Source organism: Pezoporus flaviventris, unplaced genomic scaffold (assembly GCF_033815535.1).
Source record: "Pezoporus flaviventris isolate CSIRO_AGI_PZ_B2104156 unplaced genomic scaffold, CSIRO_AGI_Pfla_v1 ptg000005l, whole genome shotgun sequence".
NCBI lineage: Eukaryota > Metazoa > Chordata > Aves > Psittaciformes > Psittacidae > Pezoporus > Pezoporus flaviventris.
The window spans coordinates 4,738,757-4,763,576 of NW_026892553.1; the positions used below are offsets into that span (position 1 = coordinate 4,738,757).

The 24,820-nt window shown below is 44.2% G+C and overlaps 1 protein-coding gene and 1 long non-coding RNA gene across 4 annotated transcripts in view; one reads left to right on the forward strand and one right to left on the reverse strand.

Annotated features, from left to right (window-relative positions):
* TRPC5 (transient receptor potential cation channel subfamily C member 5) overlaps positions 1-24,820 on the reverse strand; it is a 94,912-nt gene that overhangs the window by 12,258 nt on the left and 57,834 nt on the right. The window contains exons 4-7 of the mRNA XM_061445735.1: positions 19,309-19,645; positions 16,150-16,289; positions 12,118-12,440; positions 7,440-7,635 (exon numbers count right to left, since the gene is read on the reverse strand). Of these exons, the coding sequence (XP_061301719.1) occupies positions 7,440-7,635; positions 12,118-12,440; positions 16,150-16,289; positions 19,309-19,645 (996 nt within the window). The remainder of the gene's footprint in view (positions 1-7,439; positions 7,636-12,117; positions 12,441-16,149; positions 16,290-19,308; positions 19,646-24,820) is intronic.
* On the forward strand, positions 217-24,375 carry LOC133265337 (uncharacterized). Of its 3 annotated transcripts, XR_009741932.1 has the most exons (7): positions 217-414; positions 6,483-6,581; positions 11,556-11,714; positions 19,313-19,423; positions 20,405-21,560; positions 21,835-22,047; positions 22,595-24,375. It is a non-coding gene; the product is annotated as an uncharacterized LOC133265337 (long non-coding RNA). The 3 variants fall into 3 exon arrangements; XR_009741931.1 differs by having other exon boundaries at positions 20,405-22,047; XR_009741933.1 differs by lacking the exon at positions 11,556-11,714 and having other exon boundaries at positions 20,405-22,047.

The following is a 24,820-nucleotide window of genomic DNA, read 5'->3' on the forward strand; positions in this document are numbered from 1 at the left end:
ATTCACACATGCCCATAGAGAACTGGTGGGCTGAGGTGTAACCCAGAGTGCTGATGTAATTCTATGGCATAAAGAAAAGCACTTCCCCTCATGTCTACCTGCGCTATTTCCAGAACGTTACCTTTATTTCTGCAGAGCAGGTCAGCCTGGGATTGGAGCAGGAAGGAAGAATTGTCTTCAAATCCATTGCTGGACTGGTGGGAGCCAGATACAGGGGAGAATCAGGTATTTCTCTGTACCCCTCTTTATTTATTTATCCTTTTTTTTTTTCTTTTTTAGTTTCCAAGAGGAATTCTTCCCAAGAAGAAAAATCCCAGTTCGGATCCACATGTGGATTCCAGATCCCAGGATCCACTCTGTGCCATAATAAGGCTGTGCCATCAGCTGGGAAACATGATGTCAACTGCAACACAGGTATTTAAAGGTCTAACAGTTTATTTAGTGTGTTCTTTAGGGCCATTTGTAACTTTCAGATCTGAGTTCTGATTATGAACAATCACCAACTACATTTGATGGTCTTTGCTGCTGACTCCTGTGCTACAGGAATGCTCACCAGAGTACCCGGTCACATGGAGCTGACCAGGAGGGTAGGAACACAGTGAAATCCTGATTGCCCTGACCCTGGGAGCTGTTTTCCTGTGTTGCTGGCATTTCCCTGAAGCAAAGCTCTGCCTCACTGTCTCTCCTTATGCTTTACAACCTTGTTGTGCACATACGTCCACAGCCCTTATGTCCCTTCCTCAAGTAGCTAAAAGAATGAAACGATCATTCCCAAACTCCCATAGTCAAGGAATGAAACCGTGTACATGTACGCAGGTACTAGATGCTTTAGTATTTTTGGCTGGTCATAAGCTGCCTTTCCTCAGCAAGGCTTGACTGTGTCTTGTATTGAGTCTCTAAAGGTCATCCCACCAGCAGGAGAAGCAGGTGCCCAACACCTCTGGAAATCAGCCTGCTTGTACAGTCACTTAATGCAGTGCCTGAGCTGAGCTGAGCTGCCAAAAATTGAGTAATTGCTGAAGAATCTTAGTTAACATCCCAGTCATTTAAATATATCCTTGAGCCCGAAGAAAGGGACCCATTATAAATGTATGAGATCGCTCAAGTCTCCAAGTGAATCCTGAGCCATGCAGGTAGCATTGAGTCAGGAGATGAAGCTGACTCTGAAAGCAGGGTCTGAGCTGCAGGAGTCGGACCAGAGAATAGGAACACAGCCCAGGAGCCACAGCACAGCATCCAGGTTATGAGACAGCTTCCTGTTTAATTGGATGGAGTTGTATGTTTCCTATTTAACCTGTAATAAAATCAGCATCAACTTATTTGCTGGACTGCAGTGTGTTGGAAAGGAAATCTCTGAACCACTGGCATCTAAACAGTCATGTTTCAGGGGATTCTTAATATAGCTGTTGCCGTTGCTCAGCATCAGGTGAAAGCTCTTCCAAGATAAAACCTTTTAGTTTTTCCTCAGTATTTTTTCCTTTGTCTTTCACTTTTCCTCTTCTGCCTTTTTAGCTGAAGTCCCCCTGATGCAGAAGCGCAAGATAATGCTAATTGAGCTTGTCAGGCCTAAATAAAAGATGGGATAATGCAGGGGGCTGCAACCTATGTGGTTCCATCTGGATACTTCAGCTCCTGTCATGTAGCAAGAGCAAACCTTGCTGCGGTGCTTTGCACGAAATGGGCAGAGAATTATTGACCTGTCATGCAGGGCACTGGTGTGTTAACTACACCCCAGAAACCAGACCCCACCTGTGTAAATGCCGGCAAATTCCCTGTAATATCTTGATCCAGACCAGGGGTCACCTGCAGATTGCAAGCTTGTCTTGGTTTTCACTTAAATGTAATGGTTTTGCTCCTCTATCTAAGTCTCGAAACGGTTTGGCCGTGGTGGTACACAGGGTCAGGTAAATATCTGGGGTTTCAAAGACTGAAAACACCAGACAGCATTAACTTGCTGATCCTGGTGACAATACTCTCGTGGGCAGGGGTCTGCAGGACTGGCCTCTAGGATGGAGAATTAGTTTTGTCTAGTCTAACAGCAGAAGAAAGATGCTGCGTGTGAAGTCAGAGCACACTGAGTGCTTCCATTTAGAGGCTCTGCAAACACCAGATGAATATTAACAACTTGATTCAAGTCCATGGGTTATATGTAATTAGGCCAAAGCCAGCAAAAAGACAAACAGTTCTACACCTTCAAATGAATACTTGAGCTTGCTAACAAAAAGTAATTAACTGCCTGCCAGTCTAGAGCAAGGCTCCGGGCTAATTTCACACGCAGGCCACTAGCTGTACGGCAGCATCCTGGCACGCTGCTGCTCCAATGTTTTTCCCTTCACTTTCAAATGAAAAGCTCCTGGGGGTCCCTCACATCGAGTCAAAAGCCACAGAGAGAGCATCCAGCCTTGGAATCGATCCCACTCCTCTAAAGATGTGCTGCAGCTACCCAGGAGGGACCTGCAGAGCAGGGGTCCAGCGTTTCTCGACACATATCGCACTCCGCAGGGAGATGTACCAGGAATCTGCCCGTCCAAATGTCACAAAAGGCCTCGAGTAAGTTCAGGAGAGCTTGTGATTTCAATTAATTATTACTGATGACACAGATGAGTTCTGGGAGCGCAGTAATTGAGATCTGGGTAATTACAGCTGCATTGCAGAATGAAGCAAAGACTGGAGCATATTACCTGCTTGCGGGTAGGGACCAACGGAATGGGATGCGTGTGCTGGTCAGCTGGAGTCCCCAAGGGCCATAAAACTGGGGGACAATCAGTGGTATTTCACTCATCCAGCATACCAAAGAACCACTTAATCCCCTTTCCAGAGCCTAGTTGTTTTGCTACATCATAAAAAACTTCAGGAGACATTAATCCCAGCTCATACTGGCAACAGGAGTGTAATAAGAGCGTAATTTCATTTCCTGCTGTATGACAGAGTTAAAAACCAAATACATCTCAATTTCTCCTAAGAAATTCAAATGAATGGTTCTGAGGGCTTGTGAGATGAACACCTTCCTGATGCTTTGTAATAGCTTTGATTTGAGTCCAGGCTTTGGAGCTGGCCTTTTCTCTACAGGGGAGCAATCTACCACCCCAAACCCTGTCGAGCTGTGAATCTTGAACTAAGTTTATAGATTCATAAAGTTCTTCCTTGGCAAAGCCACCAAGTAATAACTGTGCAGGTCACGCAAGCAGAGGAGGTGCAACATTTTTTTGACAGTACTAAGGGTCATAGATCACAGTGGGGAAAAGAATTTCTGCTGCTGTTGTGAATTAGACTGGGGCCCAATTACTGAGGCAGCTCAATTGGTGCAGAAAACTGGAGGAATTCTTGGTCTCTGTAGATGAAGAAAAGTTTGATACTACTGCCTGGGGGAAATCCAAGGTTACCTTCGAAACAATGGAACAGGGAGCTCAGAAGTCTTTATATTCCGTTGTGCTTTCATTTTAAGTTCTCTGCTATGCAGAATTCCATGTACAATATCCCTACGCTTAATCTCCTGAAAGCAATCACTTATTTTTAGCTGCACATACCAACTGGTTCTGTTTACTGCACTGGTTTTGTTTTGCTGTGCCAAGTATTTACCATTTTCATTCCTGCCCTCCACAATATGTACTAATCCGATCTATCTCATGCCATCATTTAAAACTGCAATCCTAGTTTGGTGTCCAAGGCCCTAAGTTCTCCAGTCTTAACACTGGCAACTGTGTCTCAGCTTGGTCATACACTCCCAGAGTACAAATATATATATTATATATATACTATATATACTACATATAATATATATATACTGTCTTTTGCAGTCACAGCTGCCTGAGATGAACCAGCTTAAAATAACAAGACATGCAAACCAACAGGAGGATACAAAATACAAACCAATTTCATAACTTAATACCTATTGCTAGAATGAAGTCATTCCAACATCACACATACACTGTGTATGACACACTTGAAGCTGTAACACCTTCATTTTCACTCACAGTAGTTAGAGGTCATTTTTCTCGGGCCTATTTTGCTATCCCTGCAGTATTAAGCATCGTTGGACTTCCCTAAAACACCTGAAAGCTCCTTTCGAGATGCTTAAATCTCTGCTTAGTATGTCAGTGGGATGCCTCATGCTGCAGTGCTGGTGTGTGCCATTTATCTCTCTCACTCACCTGGCACTCAGATTAGGAGTTCACACCCCTACGGTTTTCCTCCTGCGGATGGGTCTTAGTTGCTGTTCTTCAGTCGATCTTGCTTCCCATTGCTCCTGCAGCTGCAGAGTCAGAACTGTTGGTACAGTTCCAGTGACTAATTCCTGCATGACTTCCCAGAGCATCACAGATGTGTCCATAAGGAACATGCTTTCAGAAAATGTGTGTAGATTGCTAATTCCCTTCAAAATGTACCCTTGGACCCCCAGTACCACCCACTGCCACATTACTTTGAGGAGATTACAGATTGTGTAACTATTAACAGGCAAGTGGCATTCCTATGAGAAGCAGGCTATCAGATGAAGTGTCCTCATTACCCACTCTGCTACTTTCTGCCACTTAGGAATGATGGAGTCACCTGGCTACTCTCAGATAAGCTCCATTGTCCTTCCTCTTGCCATCATGATGTATTCCTCTGCTATTAATCGGGTGAGGGTATTTCTGTCACGTCTGGAAGGTATTGAGATGAGGACCCGGCCGTGCATCACACCCAGCCGCATTATGTGCTGCTTGCATAGAACATTCTGATCCTCGAGTACAGACGCGGTGCAAATGCTGGTGTGTGTTTGGATTTTGTTTGCTTTGGCAGTGAAACATTGTGCCTGCTGGAACCAGTTTGGCAAAAGAGAAAAATGGGCTGCATGTAAAGAAATCAATATTGAAACTGCCTCGGGGTACCCCCAGAAAGATGTGTTTATTGAAGGCTGAAATAGCTTAGTGAAAAAACCCCAACAAAATTATGGCAGGAAAATTCTTCCTCCTGTGGGTGAGGAATCACTCAGAGCGGTGTGGAGGTTTTACTCTTTGCTTGCCTTGCTCTGCCTTCCACAGAAACCCTGTGGTTTCACGGTGTGCACCTACAGTGCTTAACTAACTACCGAGCCCTAAGCCCCACACTGTGGAGACACAATGAAGAGTGAAGAAATACACAGCAGAATTGATGTATATATAGGAGACAATGGAGAGACGCTAACTTGATGAGTAACTGCTACAAATGCATTAATGTATTTGTCCCTGCAAAAAATCAGGGGAGAAAGACTGTTTGCATTGCAGCAGTGCCACTGGCTCATTAGCAAGTGGAATTAATTAAGGTGTCCTGATCACTCCATTGCAGGGAAATCAACAGCAGAGATGCACTCTCATCCCTGGGGTCTAGCTCATCTTATTTCTCTGCAGAGCCCTGCACATGGCACGCGGTTTCCTATTGAGGTATTTGAGAAGACCTCCACCCCACCCCAAGGGTCCTTTCCCCTCCTTCTTCCCTGGAACACTGTCATTCCATGTGTATTCAATGTAATTTAAATACCAGGAGGAAGAAATGCCCAGTCTAGCAACCAGTCTACTGTGATTCGGAAAGGGGTAGAGCTGATTACAGGAGGTTAAAAACTGACCACAGTTGTAAAGCGCAACATCTATTAATGAGTTGTTTTCTTCAGGGAAGAGATTAGTTGATGTTTGTCACACGAGGAAAACTTGTCCCTAAGAGAATGCTGTGAGCACGCAGAACTATTAGCTTCAAACACCAAGCTGCATGAGAAGGGGCTGGAAGTGACTGCTCTTGCCTTCCCAAGCAATGCCACTGCTCTCAGCAGCCATTGCGATATGACAGCTTAAGTGACAAAGAATATCCTGTGGCATTTTCACTATCCTTCCTCTGAGTAAGGACTCATGCATGCTGAATTGGGTGTTATGGCCAGGTTTATCCGGTGAGTTCAGTCCTTCACCTTCAGGCCTCTCACAAACAATACCTTTTGATCTCGCAATTCACTGTTCCCAACTGCTCCAAAAACATTAACACAAGTCCTGCTCTGGACCATTCACTTCAGTTAATTGTTATGATGGGTCTCTGAAGTCATGTGGGATGGTTTGTAATGTGTCACTGAACCACTCAGATTACTCAGGGAAAAGAATGATGAGTGGTTTGTGTCCCAGTGAATGGAAAATACTGCTGTTCTTAGCCAATCTTAGGTTTGGGCTTTCTGTCAGTGACAAGCCTATTTGATGACAATAAAGGAAGGGGAATGGGACAAAAAGGCCAAGGAGAGTATCTTTGTTTCCTGCCCCTCATTCCAGTCTCCCTGGAATGTGAGGAGTAGCACTGAACAAAGAGAAAGCACTTAAAGCACTGAAAGACTGATACAGCTCCCTGATGCTTTGTGATAAGCTGCCTTTCTGCTTGTTTGGAAGGTCAATGGTCCAGTTTTTCTCATACTTTTTAACGTGATAAAGATCAGGTGTCCAAAAGTATCACCGGTTTGACTGGTTCTATTTTTCCTCTGTTTCATGTTCTAGAGTAAATCCAAGAGCAGAGAAGGAAGTCTCCATGGCGTCTCTACTGAGTGAGCAGCTGAGGAGACAAATGACTTTCCCAACTCCTGTTTCTGTTCACAGGTGATGTAACACTTCATCATCTCACTAGCTCTAAACCTATCATGTTAGGTGTCAGCACTGGAAAGTAAGTGCCCGTTGATTTACCTTAAGTACTGTGCACACAAGATTTAACTTCCTTCCATACTGTCTGTGCAATTTACCTGAACAGCCTTAAAATGCAGGGCCACACTGCTGCAGTTTTCAATCTGTTGACAAATTTAATCATCAATGTGCAGATTGGCTTTTAGGTACACAGAATGAGATTACAGTAGAGACCAGTTCTGAACATTCAAATGAAGATAAGGTCTGAAACTGGCTCTACAGCCAACTGGCAGCTCAGATCCATCCTGCGCTGAGGTGGCTCGGAGATTATGGGTCTAGAGTGTCAGCTGCCAGGAGGCTGGCTGGTGTTACAGATGGCAATGATCTAATTTCAGTGGGAAGACTGTGGAGTAAGAAATTACAGGACTGGGCTTCTGACACATTCTCAAACGAGAGAACAGTAATAGGAGAGAGGGGGAAAAAATAGCACCCCAAGTTAAAGCCCAACATCAAGAAGCAGTGGGAAGGCTTTCCTTTTAGATACCCTCTCTGCTGCCAAGTAAATCAGCTGCTCATGCCAAGGTGACCAGTGAGGTGACAAGGGCAGATAACAGCTGATAAGCCTTTTCCACTGAGGTAGCATTACAAACTGAGCAAAACCTCCTCTGCAAGCATGATTTTAGGCTAGTGAGTAGAAATCCCAACTATCTGCTGTCAAAAAGAGGAGGCAGCAGCCTCCAGCATCCCAGAAGATACGCATTTGCTGCAAGCCAAACAGATGAAGCACATGGAAGAAAAATAAAAGCCGAGAGAGAGAGAGAGAATGAGATAACTTACAGCAATGAGCTGGTAGGAGTTGTTCATCATGGCTATGAGCATGTTCAGCAGCACGACGAGGGAGATGACGTTGTAGGTCCCAAACATAGTGGCCCCAACAAACTCTGTGAACTCGTGTCTGGCTTTCACGTTGGTGACGTAGAGATTGAGCAGACCAAACACAGACCAGAAGAGCGACTGGAGGGTCTCGAAAAGTCTGCAAATAAAAACAGGTTTTTACTTGGCTGCCTGGCTCTGGGGAATGGAAAACAATGCCTGGTTCAGGTGCTGGAGAACACATTAGGCATCAGAAGCCTGGGGCACTCCAAAGTGGCTGCTCAGTGCAGCCATTTATTCTCCCTGGGGACAGTCCTCACTCCAGCCACAGTGACCCATTGGCCAATGCATGTGAGAGCTGTGTCACATCAACATTTGCTACCTGTCCAAGAATCCTGTCCGTATCATTGTGAGGTGCAGCAAGCATAAGTGCCCTGAAGGAACCCAAAGTTCCTTTTTGCGCTCTACACACACCGAAAGAACAGCCACGACATATTCCCTCTAATTAGAATTGCTGTGCTGTGACACTGCTGTTATCTGTAGACACAAACTCTCCTGTTCAATCAGTGCCTCCATCATTAACACATCTGCAGACTCAATGTTCAGGGAACCCACCCCCAAGTACAGCAGTAGTTAAACAGTGCACAACAACAATGCAACACGAGGTAGGAGATGGGAGAAACCACATTGACTTGCACCTTTGCTCTAATACAGGCTGAGAGCTTGCCATTGATTTGGCTGCAAGTGAGCCAGGCCAGTGTGCTAAGACCCTGTCAGTTTGCAGTGCATGAGGTCAAAAATGCTGCTCTCTGTGGCTTGCTTGTGCAGCAGCTCCCACCACCGCAGCGCAGGGCCGGCAACAGCACTGCAAGAATTGATCAGTAATGACTGATCAGAAATGACTCAGATGAGAGTCATCACTTTAATTCAGCTCAAGAGGTTTTTCTTCTTTTGAAGTCTTCCTTCCATAGATGAACTAGACCTGACCTCACTGTGCTTTACAGCTGATGAGATCATCCCAGGTCTCTATTTGCTTCAGCCAGAGACAAGTGACCTTTCGCAATCACGTCAAATACATAATCAGCAATCTAAATAATTGCTCTATTTGGGCATCTTTGTTCTGGCTTTCCAGAATATGGCATTTATATAATCAAAAAATGACATTTATATTCCTGTTTAAGAGTTCCCATTTTGGCCGGAGGGCAGTAGGTATTTTCAAAAGCTACTACTGGAAAAATCAATGCAAACAATTCAGATACGTTACTTGACATGCCAGGAATCTGTACCCCAGCCTTCTCCAGGCATCTGCTCCACATGTAACCCCCTTGCTTCGTATGGGGATTTCGTTTCTTTGTATTTTGTGGACATATCTTACGTTTTTCACTGGCCAAGACTATAAAGACTCTTTAAAGCAAAAATCCTTTCTCCCAAAAGTCAGGCTGTTTGTTAGCTTTGTTAAGTAAGTGAGGTGGTAAAATAAGAATGCTAAACATTCCCCTGCTAAAAACGCGAGAGTGCCAGCTATCTTTTAACTATTAGCAGCAGAAGTACTGATTAGGCTCAGGGGAGACAGAGGTTCCTGTCATGAACCTGAAACCAGAGATCACTGCATTGGTCTGAATTCACACTACTAACCAGGAGTATAATTTGGGCCCAGACTAAGGCAAACATGTTTACATGTGGACATGAAAAAGACAGCAACTGTTTTCTGCACCTCTGCAGAGAAGTAAGGCTTAGTTACTCTCTCCTTAATGCCAGGTCAGAACCATGATCTCTTTCCACAGTAATTGTTTCAGGTGGGGCTCACACCACTCATAGAATCATAGAATAGAATCCTAGAATAGTTAGGGTTGGAAAGGACCTTAAGATCATCCAGTTCCAACCCCGTGCCATGGGCAGGGACACCTCACACTAAACCATCTCACCCAAGAAGCACCCTACTTGGGGGAAGCAGCTTTAGAAAGGGAATTTTGTTAATTGCGATCGAGAGACTCCCCCTCTTGATGAGTACATCCTGCATCTGAAGCAAACTGGATAAATCCCAAAGCACCACCATCTCTCCACAGAGAGCAAGTGCTCCTCTGCTGCAGGAACCCTCCTGCAGCCCCTGGGGAACAGCCCTGGACACCAGTGTGTCCCTCCAGTGAGAAGGAGAGCAGGCAGTGAGGTGTGACTGCCTCCACCCCTTCCTCCTCTTCCTCTCTCTCTTCTCCTTCCTCCAGCTGCCAGAATCACAGCGATAAACACATTTTCAAATTGCCCAAGCTTTCCAAGGTGAGGCTGAAGCACAAAACCTTAAATTATTCATGACTTCACCTCATTGCTGTCACAAAGGAATATTACTTTCCCATGATCTGTGTTCGCAATGCAGAAAATTTCCTCACCAAGAAATATTAAACCCATCCTTTGGGACTAATAGGAAATAATGCAGCAGTAAATAGGTGTCACGTTTTAAACAAGCTGTACAAACACGAGTGGCGTCTTGCTTTTCCTCCCCTTAGGAAATTAGGTCTCATTGTGTGAGCGCCTAGAAATGCTGGCAGGAATCAAAGGGTACTGATTGAAAGCTTTTTACATTTATTCTTTCATTAGGGATGAACTATGAGCAAACCTGAGGTACCACCAGCTCTGACTTGAACTCACTCCAGCCCAACAATACAATGTTCCGTTCTGCAGGTTGCTTGTTCTCAGCCAGTCCCCCATGCTGTGCATCTGCTCAGGGGCCAAGTGTCAGCTTGTACCGGGGGTGTTAATAACGACTATTTAAACCTTTAAGGACATGTTAAATACATTTCTTAAGCAAGTCTCAAACAAAAAGTAACCGCGGAGCATTCTGTCCCCTGCCAGGAGACCTCGGTCCTAATGGATCCCCTCCCACTGCGATTTTGTTTTACACAAGCCTCTGCCATAAAGGCTGAGCCCCCTCAATTTCCTCTCTGTGCTACATTCTCCTTGGCAGGGGGTTTAAACTGAATGCTAGGGTGGGAGAAACTGTGGTCTGTATTTAAGCTGATCTGCACACTTTCTGTCGAGTGGTTCTGTATCATTGCCACTTCCCAAGATATTACACCTTCTTACAGGCTTGAAGAGCTTTTTCTTTTCCCCACTGACTCAAGGCCCTTTTTCTTCAGTCAAATCCTGCTGTTGTTTTTTCCCCTAACCTGCTGACAGTGAAATCCGTAAAGCAACTGGTTTGCAGTGGAGACAGGCCCAAGCTAGAACGCAGAACTAAGCACATCTGCTCACCCTAGCTCCAGGGGAAGGCAGGCTCTGGTTCTGAACTTGGGTTTGCTCCTTCCTGTGCTAGAAGTTGCCATTTAACAAACACTGTGCTCGCCAAACGTTTCTCCCTCTGGCTGCTGCATCAGTATGGACGCAGGTCAAGGAATAGGATTGTGTTAACTTGATTCCTTTGCAAGGGCAGCACGGCACATTTCTGGGGCATGGGAAGCAATTAACATACAAACCAGACCGAAGTCTTTAATTCTGCTTTTCATTAGCACAGTGCAGTTCCATTCACTCCTTCCAGATAGAGGGGGGCTTCCCGAGAAAATTAATCAAGCCTGTGGTGCTCCTGCTCTGCAGTGGAAACCAGCAGCGTGTCTGGTCTATCGAGTCAGGATGCTCTTGTAAAGCTGGGCTCTATCCTGTGAAAACCCCCTGCTTCTTTAAAGCACAGAGCCCACAGGGCAGTGCTGGAGCCTTTCCTCTCCCCACCTCATCATGTGGCCTCAGCCATCATCTGCTTTTGATAACAGTGCAAGTGTGTCACAAATCCTTTCTTAACCTCAAGCCTTCAGCTGAGGAAGGGTGGAGAATTATTGGGCGTTATGACAAGTTTCACTTCATTTAGCATAGCCTGGTGGACAACAGTTCTGGTTTGCTTGTTTGCAGGGCGTAGGCCTTTTTCTAGACCGTGCTTTATTTATTTCTCTTCCCATTGTGTTTTAAGTACTGTGCAAGCGGCAAGAATAAAGGCACAGGGGCTGATTATTATAATTATTTGCACTATTAGTAATTAAAACAAATACATCAGAAAGAGAATTCATGTTATTTTTCAGCATGTGCTATCTCTTTCAGCCCTGCCAGCTGTCACCACAGCCATTTCCATGCCAACATCTCAGTAAAGTATCAGCGTTTCCAGCAAAAAAAGGGTTTTGCTGGGATTGTAGTCTCACCGCACCGCAAGGAAAGCAGAGAAGCCTGCAACGTCATCATGCGTGCATAAAAAAGCCCTGGGTGAGACTGATGTCTTTTTTCTTATGTTTCTCCCTTGGTTGCTACATTTTGTTTAGCTTCTCCTTCTTTCCTTCTTTACAATTATCATGGCCAAAGTATCCTTGCTTTCTGAAACACACTGGGATTGAACACAGCCGTAATAAAACGTAAGTTTCAGGATCACATAGGGTGACAGCTTCATCCAGAACTTGCAGACATAAGTAAGTCTTTCTGATAGCAAAGCTCAGCAGAATGTCTGCCCCAGTTCCCTCACACCTTTCCTGCAGCATCAACCAGCTCACCTGATACTTGCAAATGAATAAATAAGGGCACTGTCAGCGCAGCGACAAGACACCAGGCAAAGGCAGGTAACAGAGTGACAGTGGAAGTCACGCTTACAAATGGAAAGGAAAGGACCTCTTACGTGGAGAAGGCATTGTTCTGTTTCTCACATCGGATCCCCTTGCAGTTGTTGGGTTCCTCCGAGGCACTGGTCTCATAGTAAAAATAAAGCTGGTTCAGTCCATTGGCAAAAGCCAGAAGCACCAGGCAGTAGATAAAAAGGAACTTAAGGATGTCTAGCAGCATGCGTCCCAGAGAAATCTGCAAGGGTCCCAGGTGTGAATTTGCTGTAAACAGGGATATGAGACGCAAGGAACTTAAGATGTTGGATATTGCAAAGAGGGCTTCTGCAATGAGAGTCGGGTGCCACATCTCCCACTCCTCCCTTGGACGAGAACCGTTATACTGAAAGAAATAACAAGGGTATAAAAGTTAATTATGTTGTAACTGCTCTCAGATAACGTAAAAAGACACATCCTCTAATACATGTAACCACTACCATGAGAAGTAGTTTTAGACTCTTCAGAGGCTTCTGGAACATTGGCTGGTCTTAGCCTAAACTTAGAAAACAAGGCTTTTGAATTCTGAGTTCACTGTTTGCAGGTCCTTCAGGTCCACGGGCTCGTCCACAACCTATTTCAATGCTTAAAGAGTTCAGGTCAGAAATTCCCCACTACCTTTTCTTTCCTTTTGCTCCTAAAAATGATCGCACATTGAGAACACTTGCACATTCCTGGAAGAATCCAGGGGATGGAGGAGGGAAGAGGGGAAGCAATGAACTGGTGAGCCTAAGAAATGGATGCTTTCCTTCCCTGGTAATCTCAAAACCTCGCCAACAGCCCAGAAACAAAACACTTTCTTCAAATTAATTTTATTAGTTAATTTGCCATGGCAATTTTAGGAGAGTTGCTAAAGCACAGGTCCTAATTACAGCTGAAGCACTGGATACATTTGAGTGCATCAATTATAACATTAACTTGGTTTGTAATGCAACTGTAAAAGCAGAAGCATTTTCTGAGCAAAGAGCAGCCAGATGCAAATAGGTTACACAAACGAGCTGGTTGTATAAATGTTAACTACTCTGGCTTAACTACACTGGCACAACAGAATGGAGTCAAAGACATTTTAATGTCAAGAATAATTGTCCTCTTAACATTTGTCTCTGCTCATTTCCCATGTATAAAAGGCAAAAATGTACTTGGAATATATAGCTAACAGTGCAGCCAGTGTGTTTAGGACTCCTAAAATAATTTTTGTGTCTCTTAAAAGGAAGAAACATCAGAGACAGATGAATTTAGGGGACTTTTCTATTTAAATCTGAAGGTCCAACATGTGAGCTCACAATTTTCTTTCAAGGACACAGCTGAAAGCAAGTTGGTATTTCAAACAATTCCTCTGTATGGCGGAGCTGAGACATGATACAAAGGCATTGCAGCATGACCTCTGATTGTTTCTGACATTTCCAAACTGCTCTTTATTACATGAACATCATGACCCGCGCCTGTTAACTTGATTTGAAGATGGGTCTTAAAATGCTTACAAACAGGTAGCCATGTTAACTTTTTGCCAGTATCCAGCACTGGGGGTGGGTGGGTGGGATTGGAAAGTCTCCCCTGCACAGACAGCAGATTTGTATAGCTGTTTGCAATTCTCTTCTGCATGCTGCCTGGACATAGCAGCCCAGGGACCCTCTGCTAGGGCTTAGCATAGACTGCATGTAAAGGTATGTGAAAAGGTCATCTTCATCTCACATCTATTATTAAAGCAGCTTGTTAGGGTCATATATTGGCCCTGATGATATATCCCTGCTTGGTAATCAGTAGACTCTTCAGAGCAACCTAGCCATCACAGATAAAAGATTTCAGAGGTATCTAATGAAGCTGGGTGTCTAGGGAGGCTGGAGTTGGTTGGGTTGGGCATCACAAAATGAAACAGAGCAGAGATGCATTCAGACTAGTACAAGTAAGTTACACCAGGCAGTCACATTTACCCTTCCTCATTACATGATAATTCAATGCAACAAAGGAAAGCTGATTAAGAAAGTATTTTTACCCTATAATTAGCCGGAAGATTTCATTGGTATTGGATGATATTAGGGTCAGGTCTTGGAACCAGTCAAATCAAAACAAGAAAAAGTCACCACATAAAAACAAGGATGGAAAACATTAGTGTCAGTTTGCAATTTATTTTTCTGATATTTGGCAGAAATCTAAATGTCCATGTAATCCTTTGAAGTTCTAAGAAGTGTTAGAACATGGTATATTGGCATATATCCCAGCCTTTTCCAGCTCGGGGCTGTTCTATAAATAACAAAAACCTTTACAAATCATGTTGCAAAAGGTTTTGAAGCCATTATCAGTGTTATATATCCTCATGTTTCAGAGCATACTGCAGCCTCTAAGTGACATAGGTCACTTAGAAGGGAACTTCTGCGGGCATGCTGGTTCAGAACTACTCCGATAGGAGATTTTATGCACCTCTCAGAATTGTCTGACACTGGAGCAGACCTTAGATCAGCCAGGTTTAATCCAAGAGGGTCTGATCTGTACTCAGAGACAGATATATTCCTTTTGTGTACTGGCATATAGGTCTTTGTAGTCAGCCTGTAAGTAACTGTAGCTCTTACAGAGTATACAAACAAAGCTGTACCTCCTTTGTACATGTGGTTTGGCTATGAGCTTAAATCTCAGTATGTGACTGTGTAAGTCTATGGATGCACAGCTCTTCTAGTCATTTGTGTGTGAGAAAGAACAAGATTGTTAACATTTTAAGATTTGTTTGTGAATCTTCCCATTTCCAGCATTATTTTTTTTTATTGCTCTCAGTTTAAAGGCCAACCTTTCAAGTCTGTAATTTCCTCCCTGGTTCTGAATCCTGGGAGAAAAAAGATGTAATCTCTTCCTGCTTTGATGCTGTTACAGAGCTGCCTCTTCAGGGAGCAGCAGCTATGTTAAAGCTCTTCCCTTTGAAAAGCTAACTCAGTGCTATGCAGCATCCTGGATTTTTAAAAAGACCCCACAGCAGACTGCTTGCCATGGTGGAGTCAATGAGCTTTGTGCTGCTTTCTCCTCATTTCCTCTCTGCCTGTGCACATGCTTGGGTGGGACTAAACAAGGTTACCTGGGGGAAGTGCTTGTCCTGGTTATTAGGAGCTGGGCTAAAACAAGCAGTATTCTTCTAGCAGGGCAAAACCAACAGTAGCACAGGGAACCTGGAAAGTGCACAAATGGCCAAGGAGCAGACTTCAATTACTTGATTTACACCTGTGTAATTACACTCACTGCAGTGCAGTTACTGCAGATTACCGCAGATTCAGACCAAGAGAAGAACCAGGCCAAGCACGCACAGACTGAAGTCACAGAGCCATTGCATAAAGAAGTTTGCAGGAGACCATTTGTGCCTTGTCTGGGTCTTTGAAACAGAGAGACAGAAGGAAAGTGCTTCAGGCCATTCTCTGGCTTCAAAACATGGGCATACGCTAAATGGAGCATCAGAAGTTGATAAATGTGGAAGGTGCTTTTGAGGATGAGCTCTGCTGTGCGTTCTTGCCATCAATGGAAGATGACAGTGAAGCGTCTACACAATATCAAAGTTCCAGCATGCTCCTTTGTCATTTCTTTGCCTATGGTTTAAAGCTATATATTGAAGAGAATAAGTTGACTCTTTTGTATGAGACAGAAGCCTCCTACTAGCAGGCCTGCTTTTCTTGGTAGACTTTTCACAGCTTATAAATCTTGGCTGCAGATGCTTTCAGATAACCCTATTCTTGCTTTTAACTTTACTGTTTTATTTTAGATTCATGTTTTCACTATATCTAGAATTGTTGAAAGATGTCCAGCGTCAGTATGGAAAACAAAACGGATGTTTGACAACTAAGGAGCTACAAAATTGACACCAAATGGGGAAACTTCTACCTACTGCCCAAACAATCTACTTCAGTCTTGATTTAAATGTCAGGGTGAGAAGGATGAGCATTCTCCAAACAAATTCCTAAGCTTTCCAGGTGAATTTCCAGGTGAAAAAGCAGCTTTTCTCTTTGATTTTGACAGCTACTACCCTGTGCACTACAGTTCTCAGAAGCGAGTTACAAATTATCTCTCCCAAGATACCGTACCTTGACGTAGGCAACAATTTTAAGGGAGATAGTTGCAAGGTAGAGGGAGTTCATTGCAAAATCCATCAGATTCCACCAGTCATGTACATACTCATTGAATCCACCATCCCACATCTCCTTGATTTCTCCCCAGATAAAACCTGTAGAAAGAAAGAGAGTTCATTGACATGACAAGGTATTATTTGCCATTAAAGCACTGTGTATACCTGCTGAAATAAAAGACAATTCTAAATTAATAGCTTGGAAAAAGTGTCTCATCCCTCCTGTCTTTGACAAAGTACAATAGTGCTGATCATGAAGCATTTTACAACTCTGTGGGGAATGGAGTCTAGAGAGAGATGAAAAAGACCCAGGTTTCCTATGTAGGGCTCCAGACATACACACAAGGAAACTGCTTGAAATGTATGTTAATTACAGCTAGTATGAGCGGATTGGCTCAGGTCAAATTTGTTCTACACGAATAAACTATTTATGCCACTGTATTTTATATAGTTTCTAACAGATTGTCTGCTCTCCCAGAAACTATCAGTAACTCATTGCTCAGTTGGACAGCACTGATTTTTCCTGACTGTCTCTGCAGAACATGCAACACTAGCACCGGCTTCTGTGTGCCAGTACATTTCCTCCCTGACCTAGAAATATCACACCAAAGAAGGAAGAAGTGAATTCATTCTCTGTGCTCAGTCACTGTATTGATGCTTCTTGCTGCATAAAAAGCCCATTGGGACCACTTGTGAGAAAAGGTAGGACTCGGCAGGAAGAAAGGCACTGCAGCCTGGCAGTGGGACTGACTCACCTGGTGTCAGATACGGCTATGGGTTCTGTGAGGTGAATATTTGCTCCTGAGGGTACGGCCAGAGCCCATCATCTCAACTCTGAAATGCCTTCTGGTAATCATTTCTGGCACCTGCTAACCTTCACTCTACCTCCTTGGGGCTGGTGGGGAGAGGGCCAGCTTCTGAAGTTCCTTACCTGACTGCTAGACTCACAATTCTAATTCTAAGTAACTTACGTGTCCTTTACTGTAGAACTGTTTAAGCATTTTTGAAAGCATAAGTCCCATTAAAAGCAAATGGCAGCTAGGCTCCTTCATCATCTGTATGCTTCTGAGAGTATCTATAGAGCCCCCAGATACTTTAAATTACTCAGTTTACAACATTTTCCTTGAATGAAGACCCGAAACATATGAAAAGAAAAAGAAACCAACAAAATACACCTTAGGTGCATTACCAACATAGTTACCCAAATTGCTGCCGGTCCCTAACCACAGGACACTGCAGTGGTCACTGAAATGCTACCTGCAACTCCAGCTTTAGGACCTGAAAGCTCGATCTGAAGAGCAGATAACGTTGAAATGAACTGCTGCAAACACCTAAATATCTATCTTAGATCTTCAGCTGCCAGCCAGCAGGTCAATGGTCAGGCAACGTCAAGGCCAACGGGGTGGTTTTATTACAGCTGCCTCCAAATCTTTGCATGCACACAAAACCATGGAATGAAATAAATCAACAGAGAGGAGCCTGTTGAAGAACTCATGCACTGTATTTATAGAGAGTTATCGCTGCTGGTTACTATAGTTACAGCAATGCCGTGTGTGCCTGCTCTCTCTCTCCTTTTATTGTGGAAAATATTTCTTAAACCATAACCTTTATGCTGGTGAAACTGTTCTAATTTCTCAATACACAGTCCCACAATATCCCTACTTATCCAAAACACAGGAACTCCAAAGGAGGAGCAGGCAGCTGTAAGAGGTGACTTTGACAGGGGTTTTTTAATGGATTATCCTTCAGCTAATCAATTTTGCTGAAATGTTTACCATTTCCCTCAGTTTTAACCACAAAGTTAAGGATAAAGTGAAGAGATCACCTAAGCTCAATAGAGACGTTTAACCTCCTCAGCTTATGCTGGAGTTTCTACCAACACATGTGTTCAATGGCATAAATCAGTTTAACAAGATGGTGAGCCTTGAGTTACCATTTGTAAGTTGTGGTAGAGCTATGGAAGAGGCAAAGTGCCCTGGGTCACCACTGGAATGGATTTTGTTTGCAACTCTTATTTTCTTGTTTTCCACCAGCATCAGTGTGGCTTTCCAGGCCACTGCCCTCTACCAGACAGTCTTAATTCACTGGTACCTGATCTCTGGGGTTTTGCAATGAACTGACCAGGGCTGTATTGGCAGAGGATGGAGGAGAGCTGTAAAGGTATGGAAACCACTTCCAGTGAGCAGGCCTTCTGGTAACACCCCAGCTCATAGTGGTGCTACATGTTCATGGCACAGCAAAGGAGATGTGAGTGTAGTTAAAGGGGAGATCATGCTTCTAATGGAGGTCTCAGGTTTTTGCTTGCCTTTGTGTTGAAGCTCAGTTTGAGAGGGTAAATGCTTCTTGCTCATAAAAAACACATCCAACTTGGTTTCTCTGCTCTTCTCCCTCAGAGGCTCTATCTGCTTTCCCCTGTCCCATCTCACTACCTCACCCGTACGTCCTGCCCTCAGGAACACTGGCACCTTTTCTTCACAGCTGTGGTTGCCCACTGTGACTGCAGTAAGAGCCTCCTTGTAATAAACACTCTCTCCTTCCAGTGCTTATATTAGAGCAGTAGATATTGATTTAGTCGGTGTTTATTAGCACAGAGGCATACGGCAGAGTGAGATTTATCTTTTCTGCCAGCCTTAGGCTATTTGGGAGTCTGGACCCCAGGAATCAGGTCTGGTACCTGTGCACTGGCTCTGGGCACAGATCAGTGAGAGGGTGAAAGCAGAGTCAGGCTCTGGGCACTGCCTTCTGCCACGTATCAGCCAGCAGAACTAAGCCAGCATGAGAGGTGACACTATTTGTTACTAGCATGACCCAGAAGCTAATTCCTAACCCGTTCCTCACACAGAGCATGGGGGAAGCAAGGAGAGAGCTGTGTCTGCTGCGGTTTACTCAGGGTCATGTCTGATGGCATGTCAGATGGCAATATGAACAGCAGAAGAGCCCTAGGCCAATGGGATCTGTTGTTCCAGAAGGAGCCCAGCTGTTTTATGCAGTTACTGAAGCTGGCTGCCAAATCTCTTTACATGCTGCTGATGCTGAGATCAGGAATGAGTCTCCCCACAGTTGCCATGGGTGCGAGTCAGGAGACTGTGGCTCAGGCATGTTTGTGTTTGTGATTTACCTAGAACCCAGGGCAGGATCATCCATTCCACGATGGTGGGAGGTGGTCCCTGCATGTGAAGGTCAGTCCTGACGATGTGCTGCGACGCCAGCAGGAGCATGAAGAGGAAGGTTAGGTAAGAGCCGGTGTGGCAGATAAACTTTATAAATGGCTTTTTAATGAACAGTCCCAGCCTGCTCTTCGGTGCAATCAGATATGCCACGGATAGCACAGGAAATAGCAGTCCAATGGTGACACAGGTCAAGAGTTTTACTGCCCAGTGTTTCCGCCTCCATCCTGGAAAGCCATCATACCAGAGTGTTGCTAGTAGCTGCTGGCAGTTTGGCTGAGCAACAAACTGAGGAGAGGAAGAAAAACCAAAGAAAGATCATTACTGACTGGTGCTTTATGTGCACTCCCCCATACGTATGTGTTAGAGCCCACACAGACCCTCATGTTGAGTTTAGGGCTGGTTACGGAGTGGAAAAGCGTATTTTGGAGACAGAGGGTAGAAAAGAGGGAGATTTCACTCTTGTTTTTCTGCATAGGGTTTAAGATTTCTTCTGGGAGTGTTTTTCTATTTGAAGCATCCTTACGTAGATCACTCGCTCACCACACAGGGAGCCTTGTGCAAAAGAGCTACAACGAAAACTACTACGAGCTTTTTGTCTTCCCATGTGTTTCTCTTCCAGCACGTTTCTTCTCAGAGTGTTTCAGGTCTCGACCGCCTCAAACAAATCAGCGTCAGCATCTTTAGAAAGTGACTAAAAGATGAGACAAGAGGGAAAGGGTGTGTGAGAGAGGGAGAGAGAATGCCTCCAGAAGCGTGTGGGGTGCAGCACGTGGTTTAGTGCAAGGAGGCCAGCATATGTGTGTGTGGGCCGGGGGGGGCATGAGACAGCATGCAGTAATGTGAAGTGAAGGCAGGCGATGTCTGCTGGGAAGCAGGACAGCACGTCTGTAAACGTGCCTCGCTGTTACAGAGGAGAGCAGCTGTAAAACGGAAGGGATGAAGCAGAGGCAAACAGAAATCTTTGATCAGTACCAAAAGTGACACTGAAAGTTCACCTTCACTCTGCAAAAACCAGCGTTCTGATGGCGATTTACTGCATCCCAGTGACTCCATACCAGACACGCTCAGGTTGCAGCTACTTCAGACTGCTCCAACACCTAACATCCTCTGGAAATTTAAACTCTGGTCTATGCCAGCAGACTTTGTGCTCCTGATCATACCCTGACAGCCCCATGGTTCTCAAAACGTTTCCCATCGCTCATTAGAGATGTCTGCAAGACCAAGACAGCTTTGTTTTCCTTACGCATCTGATTGATAATCCATCTTAATGAAGTTACACTTCTGAGCTAACAAATTCAGATGTCTCACTGAGCAATCTCAACTGTTGTTTGAGGATGCCCATTACACTTTGCTGTAATGAAACCAGAAAAACTGTCTTAGCATGGATACAGTTACTGATAAACATACTCCTGCAGCAATATAACTACATCTCTGATAGGACACAGCTGTATTAGAAGGAACCACACTTCCAGTGGACACCATAGTTCTAACAGCGTTTACCAAGGAAAAGACACCTTTCATAGAAGACTAAACCAAGGGCAAGCAAAGGGAAAACCAAGTTGCTCAGTCTCATAAAGTCATTCATTTCTGTAGGTATTTTTAGATCTTGTGAATACATTTTATATGCTACATCAGGCTGTTTATATCAGAATCAAACCATTCTGGAATGGGTAGTTCGAATAGATGAGCTGACCTGAGTTAGTATTGAAAGTAAGATCTCCAAGAGGAATATCTGGCATTTATGAAGTGGGATGTTTATCTGTTACTACTATGATAAATAAGACTGCTGCATCTAACATACAAGTGACACTGCTCCAGAGGGCATCAAGAGACAACATCAGAAACACACGTGATTTGGAACCAAGCTACACACGTGTGCAGCAGAAACTGGACAACAGTTGATGGGGTGATGAACTCCAGAAGAAACCAAGACCTGCAGCCTGCAACGATCAGAAAATGTTATTGTAAAAGTCTTGAGACTTGGAATGCGGAAACTGGTGAAAGAAACAATTCCACAGACACTGCAAAACCATCCAGCACTGACTGTCCTTTAGTTGGCTGGGGTTTAATCTGTGATTTCAGAAGGGTCAGCATGGGTTGTCTAAAAGCCAGAAGAAACAGAAGGTTACACTGCTATATATTCTCTTTTAAGATCCCAAGCAGGAGCTGTGCCTGGATGCGTTCTGCAGTAATTTACATGGTAATAGATGGTGCCATTTCTCTGCGATGAGGTACAACTTTTTTTGTAAGGGGGAAAACGTGTAAACACATTTTCTCTTCATCACATATGAGAGAAAGCTCTGAGGGGAGAATAAAACTGTTTTTCCCCTGAGTCAAAGTCAGAGTCATTTGAGGAATCAAATGACTGCGAGTTCCCCTGGTTGCTGTGCAACTTGCGAGCATCTTAAAAGCGCCTCTTCTCTGCCTAATAGCTCATTTCTAAAACCTGCTCGCTGTGTTGTATCTGATGTTAGTTCTTCAAATGGAGAGAAATTCACACATCATGAAAGTGCAGCTTTAAAGACCAGCCTGGCAAAAGGGAATGGAAACCATTAAATGGAACCCATTAAATTTTCCAATCAAGCCCATCCCAACCTCACTGAAAAAGGCCTAAGGGAAATTTCAGCATACCGCAGAAAGAAGCTCTCCCTAATGTCACAAACCATCAAATGCTGTCTTTATTGAAGGTAACGCTAAGCACTTACTAATGTGGGCTTTTACTAACATATTACTCCAACATATGAATCACAGATTTAATAGTGCACAGATAGATGAATGCATGTAAAATATAAACCCATGGAAAAGCTCAGCTTTAGGCCTTTCAGGTGTGAAGTAGCCTGAAACTGTAATAGTATCATGGAACTTTGGTTATCATTCCACAATCTCTAATTTCTTCATAAAGTTAAGGAAACAGTCTCACTTCTGCTTTGTAAATAGACAGAACTAAGATCTGGGAAAGCAAATTGACTTCTCCAGCTCTGCTTATGCCAAGGCCTTTCGTGAGCACTTTCCAAGTTCAATTTCAGCCCAAGTAGAGTCTCAAATACGTTTCACTTTTTTTGCAAAGCTTTTCCTTTGCCATAGGTAGAAATAGTGCATGTGTATATCACAGTCCTGTACCATTTCACTTCAACATACCACATGTGACAGGATTTGGTATCAGTTAAAGTTTCTGCACAGTGAAAAGGAGAGATCACGATGGTATAAAACCTGTATATTGTCCCTGTTTTGTAGATGGTCCAGAATGAGAGGCAGATGTACTGTGCCAGAAGCTCTCTATTTGTGTAAGAACACGAGCACACAACTTGCAAACAGTGTATTTCTCTAGTACATAACAAGATGGTGTCACGGATTTTTTCCAAGGACTGCTGCATTATCAGAGCCTCCAGTCCCTATTACAAGTGGCAGCACAAGACATCATCCCGCAGACGTGATGGAGAATGTTCTGACAGCTGCATTAATGACAAGAAATGCTTCCAAAAGGTGGAACTTATGCTCAGTTCACCTAAGGTATGAACTAAACATTCAGTGCTATGAATCCTGGGGTAGTGCTGGCGTAACATTGTCCAGGATTGTCCCTACGTGTAAACAAAGCCTGTAGATGCATTTCTGGGGGAGGCGATCCAAAGGGCAAGCTCCTCCTTTACCTGTTGAGCACAACCTGTCCCAGCTGAAGCTACAATTCACTTAATGACTAGGAGACAAGAGGCAACTCAGAGTACCTTCTTGTGAAGACAACGCCATCGTGTCACTGTTCAGTCTCCTGGCTTCTGAAAATGGCCATAAGTGTCTCTGCCTTTCCAAGAAGTGAGATCAGCAACTTCAGTCATGGTGGTTGGGAAGCACTTTGAGGGTAGAGGCTGCTGCAATACAAAGTCTGTTATGTTCCCTCTTTCTTCCTTCAGTCTTGCCAGGGTCTTTGTGTGACATTTGGCTTGCAGGTGGATTGTGCTATTAGAGAATTTCATTTTCAATGCTCATCAAACTCATTGTCACCTGATCCTCTACCAAGGGGACCATTTTCAAGGGAAAGCAGCAGCTGCTGGAGGCAGTGTCTTTTTCTTCCTATCTAATCTTCACCGATATTTTTATGTCACCTACATTCTACTTCTTGGGAATTAAGTGCTTTCTGCGTGCTGTGCCATTAATATAAATATCAAACACAGAAATTATGTTCCGCCCCCCCCTCCCCTTATCTATGGGGAAATCCCTTATCTCTCACAGCCATAAGTAATTTAGGATCAGACACAGATGGGCTGAGATGTGAATGCCTCAGGGAGCAACTGAAATAGCTCCCTGATAGACATCACAGGGGCTGAGCACAGTATTTCTCTGCATTTATTCTGATTATCACGAAGGCTGCCAACAGGCTCTTCTCTTTGGAGTTTGGTGGAGCTCTCTTCTGTACTCTTGCTGCGGATGGTGATAGCAAACGCTCTTCATAGATGAATAAGCACTAATTTGTAACTGCAGAGCCCTGTGTTAATAAGCAGGACAGAGTTCTTCTATCAGTCAGCTACATCAGCTCCCAATGAGGTTACCACTGAGAGGCAAATGTGGCATGGGAGCCATGAAATTAACTTTAGTTCCCCTGACACTCATTTCAATAGGTTAGATCTCACCCGCAGCACTGAATCCCACAGCACCTAAAACATACCCCCAAGGTTATGTGTTTGGGGGTATATTATATGCTGCTGCCTTCTACAACTAAAGCTATTTTGGCCTTGGAGAGGGAGCTTTCACACGAACTGAACTACATTTTGCAGTCTGTGTGACAACAGGGCAACTGCAGTGTCTGATGTAGTAGCACAAGTATATATTCTAGCTGCACCCAAAAAGCATGTGATTTCTGTATCATGAAAAGGAGAAATGCCATTGCTGGCAAGCACAGCATGGCGAGGCAGGACTGGGAGCAGCAGGTCTATACCCCCATCCATCCCCGTTTCTGAGCAGGGGGGACATGCACAGAAGCATCTGCTCCCCCCCATCAATACAACTGCAGGTGACTGGGGAGAACACAGCTTTTTTTTTGCTTGATTTTTCAGAATCAATTGGCAAGGATTTCTTTCCTCCCATGAAGTGAGGAAACTCCTCACTGTCAGTCCTACCCCACGCTTGGGTTTATCCATCAGTGCCAAATCTTAATGTATTAACCCACAAAGCTTAGTACACAGCGTCCAACAGCCCAAAACATGCTCTAACACTTGGCACAACGTTAACAGGTACATGACCACACCGTGCAATGAAGTGATCTGACTTCAGGAGCATGAAATGGCATGCAAAGAAATGAACTTCTAAAATCCATGTTCTCCTTGCGCTCCCAAATCCTGCAGATGCTGCTGTTAAGAACCAAGTAGCACAACATCCAGTGCAAGAGACAAACCACCCTGCTTCCATTTCCTATCACGGACAGGACCTTCTGAGGAGAAAGGGAATTGTGGTTGTTACATCAGTTTGATG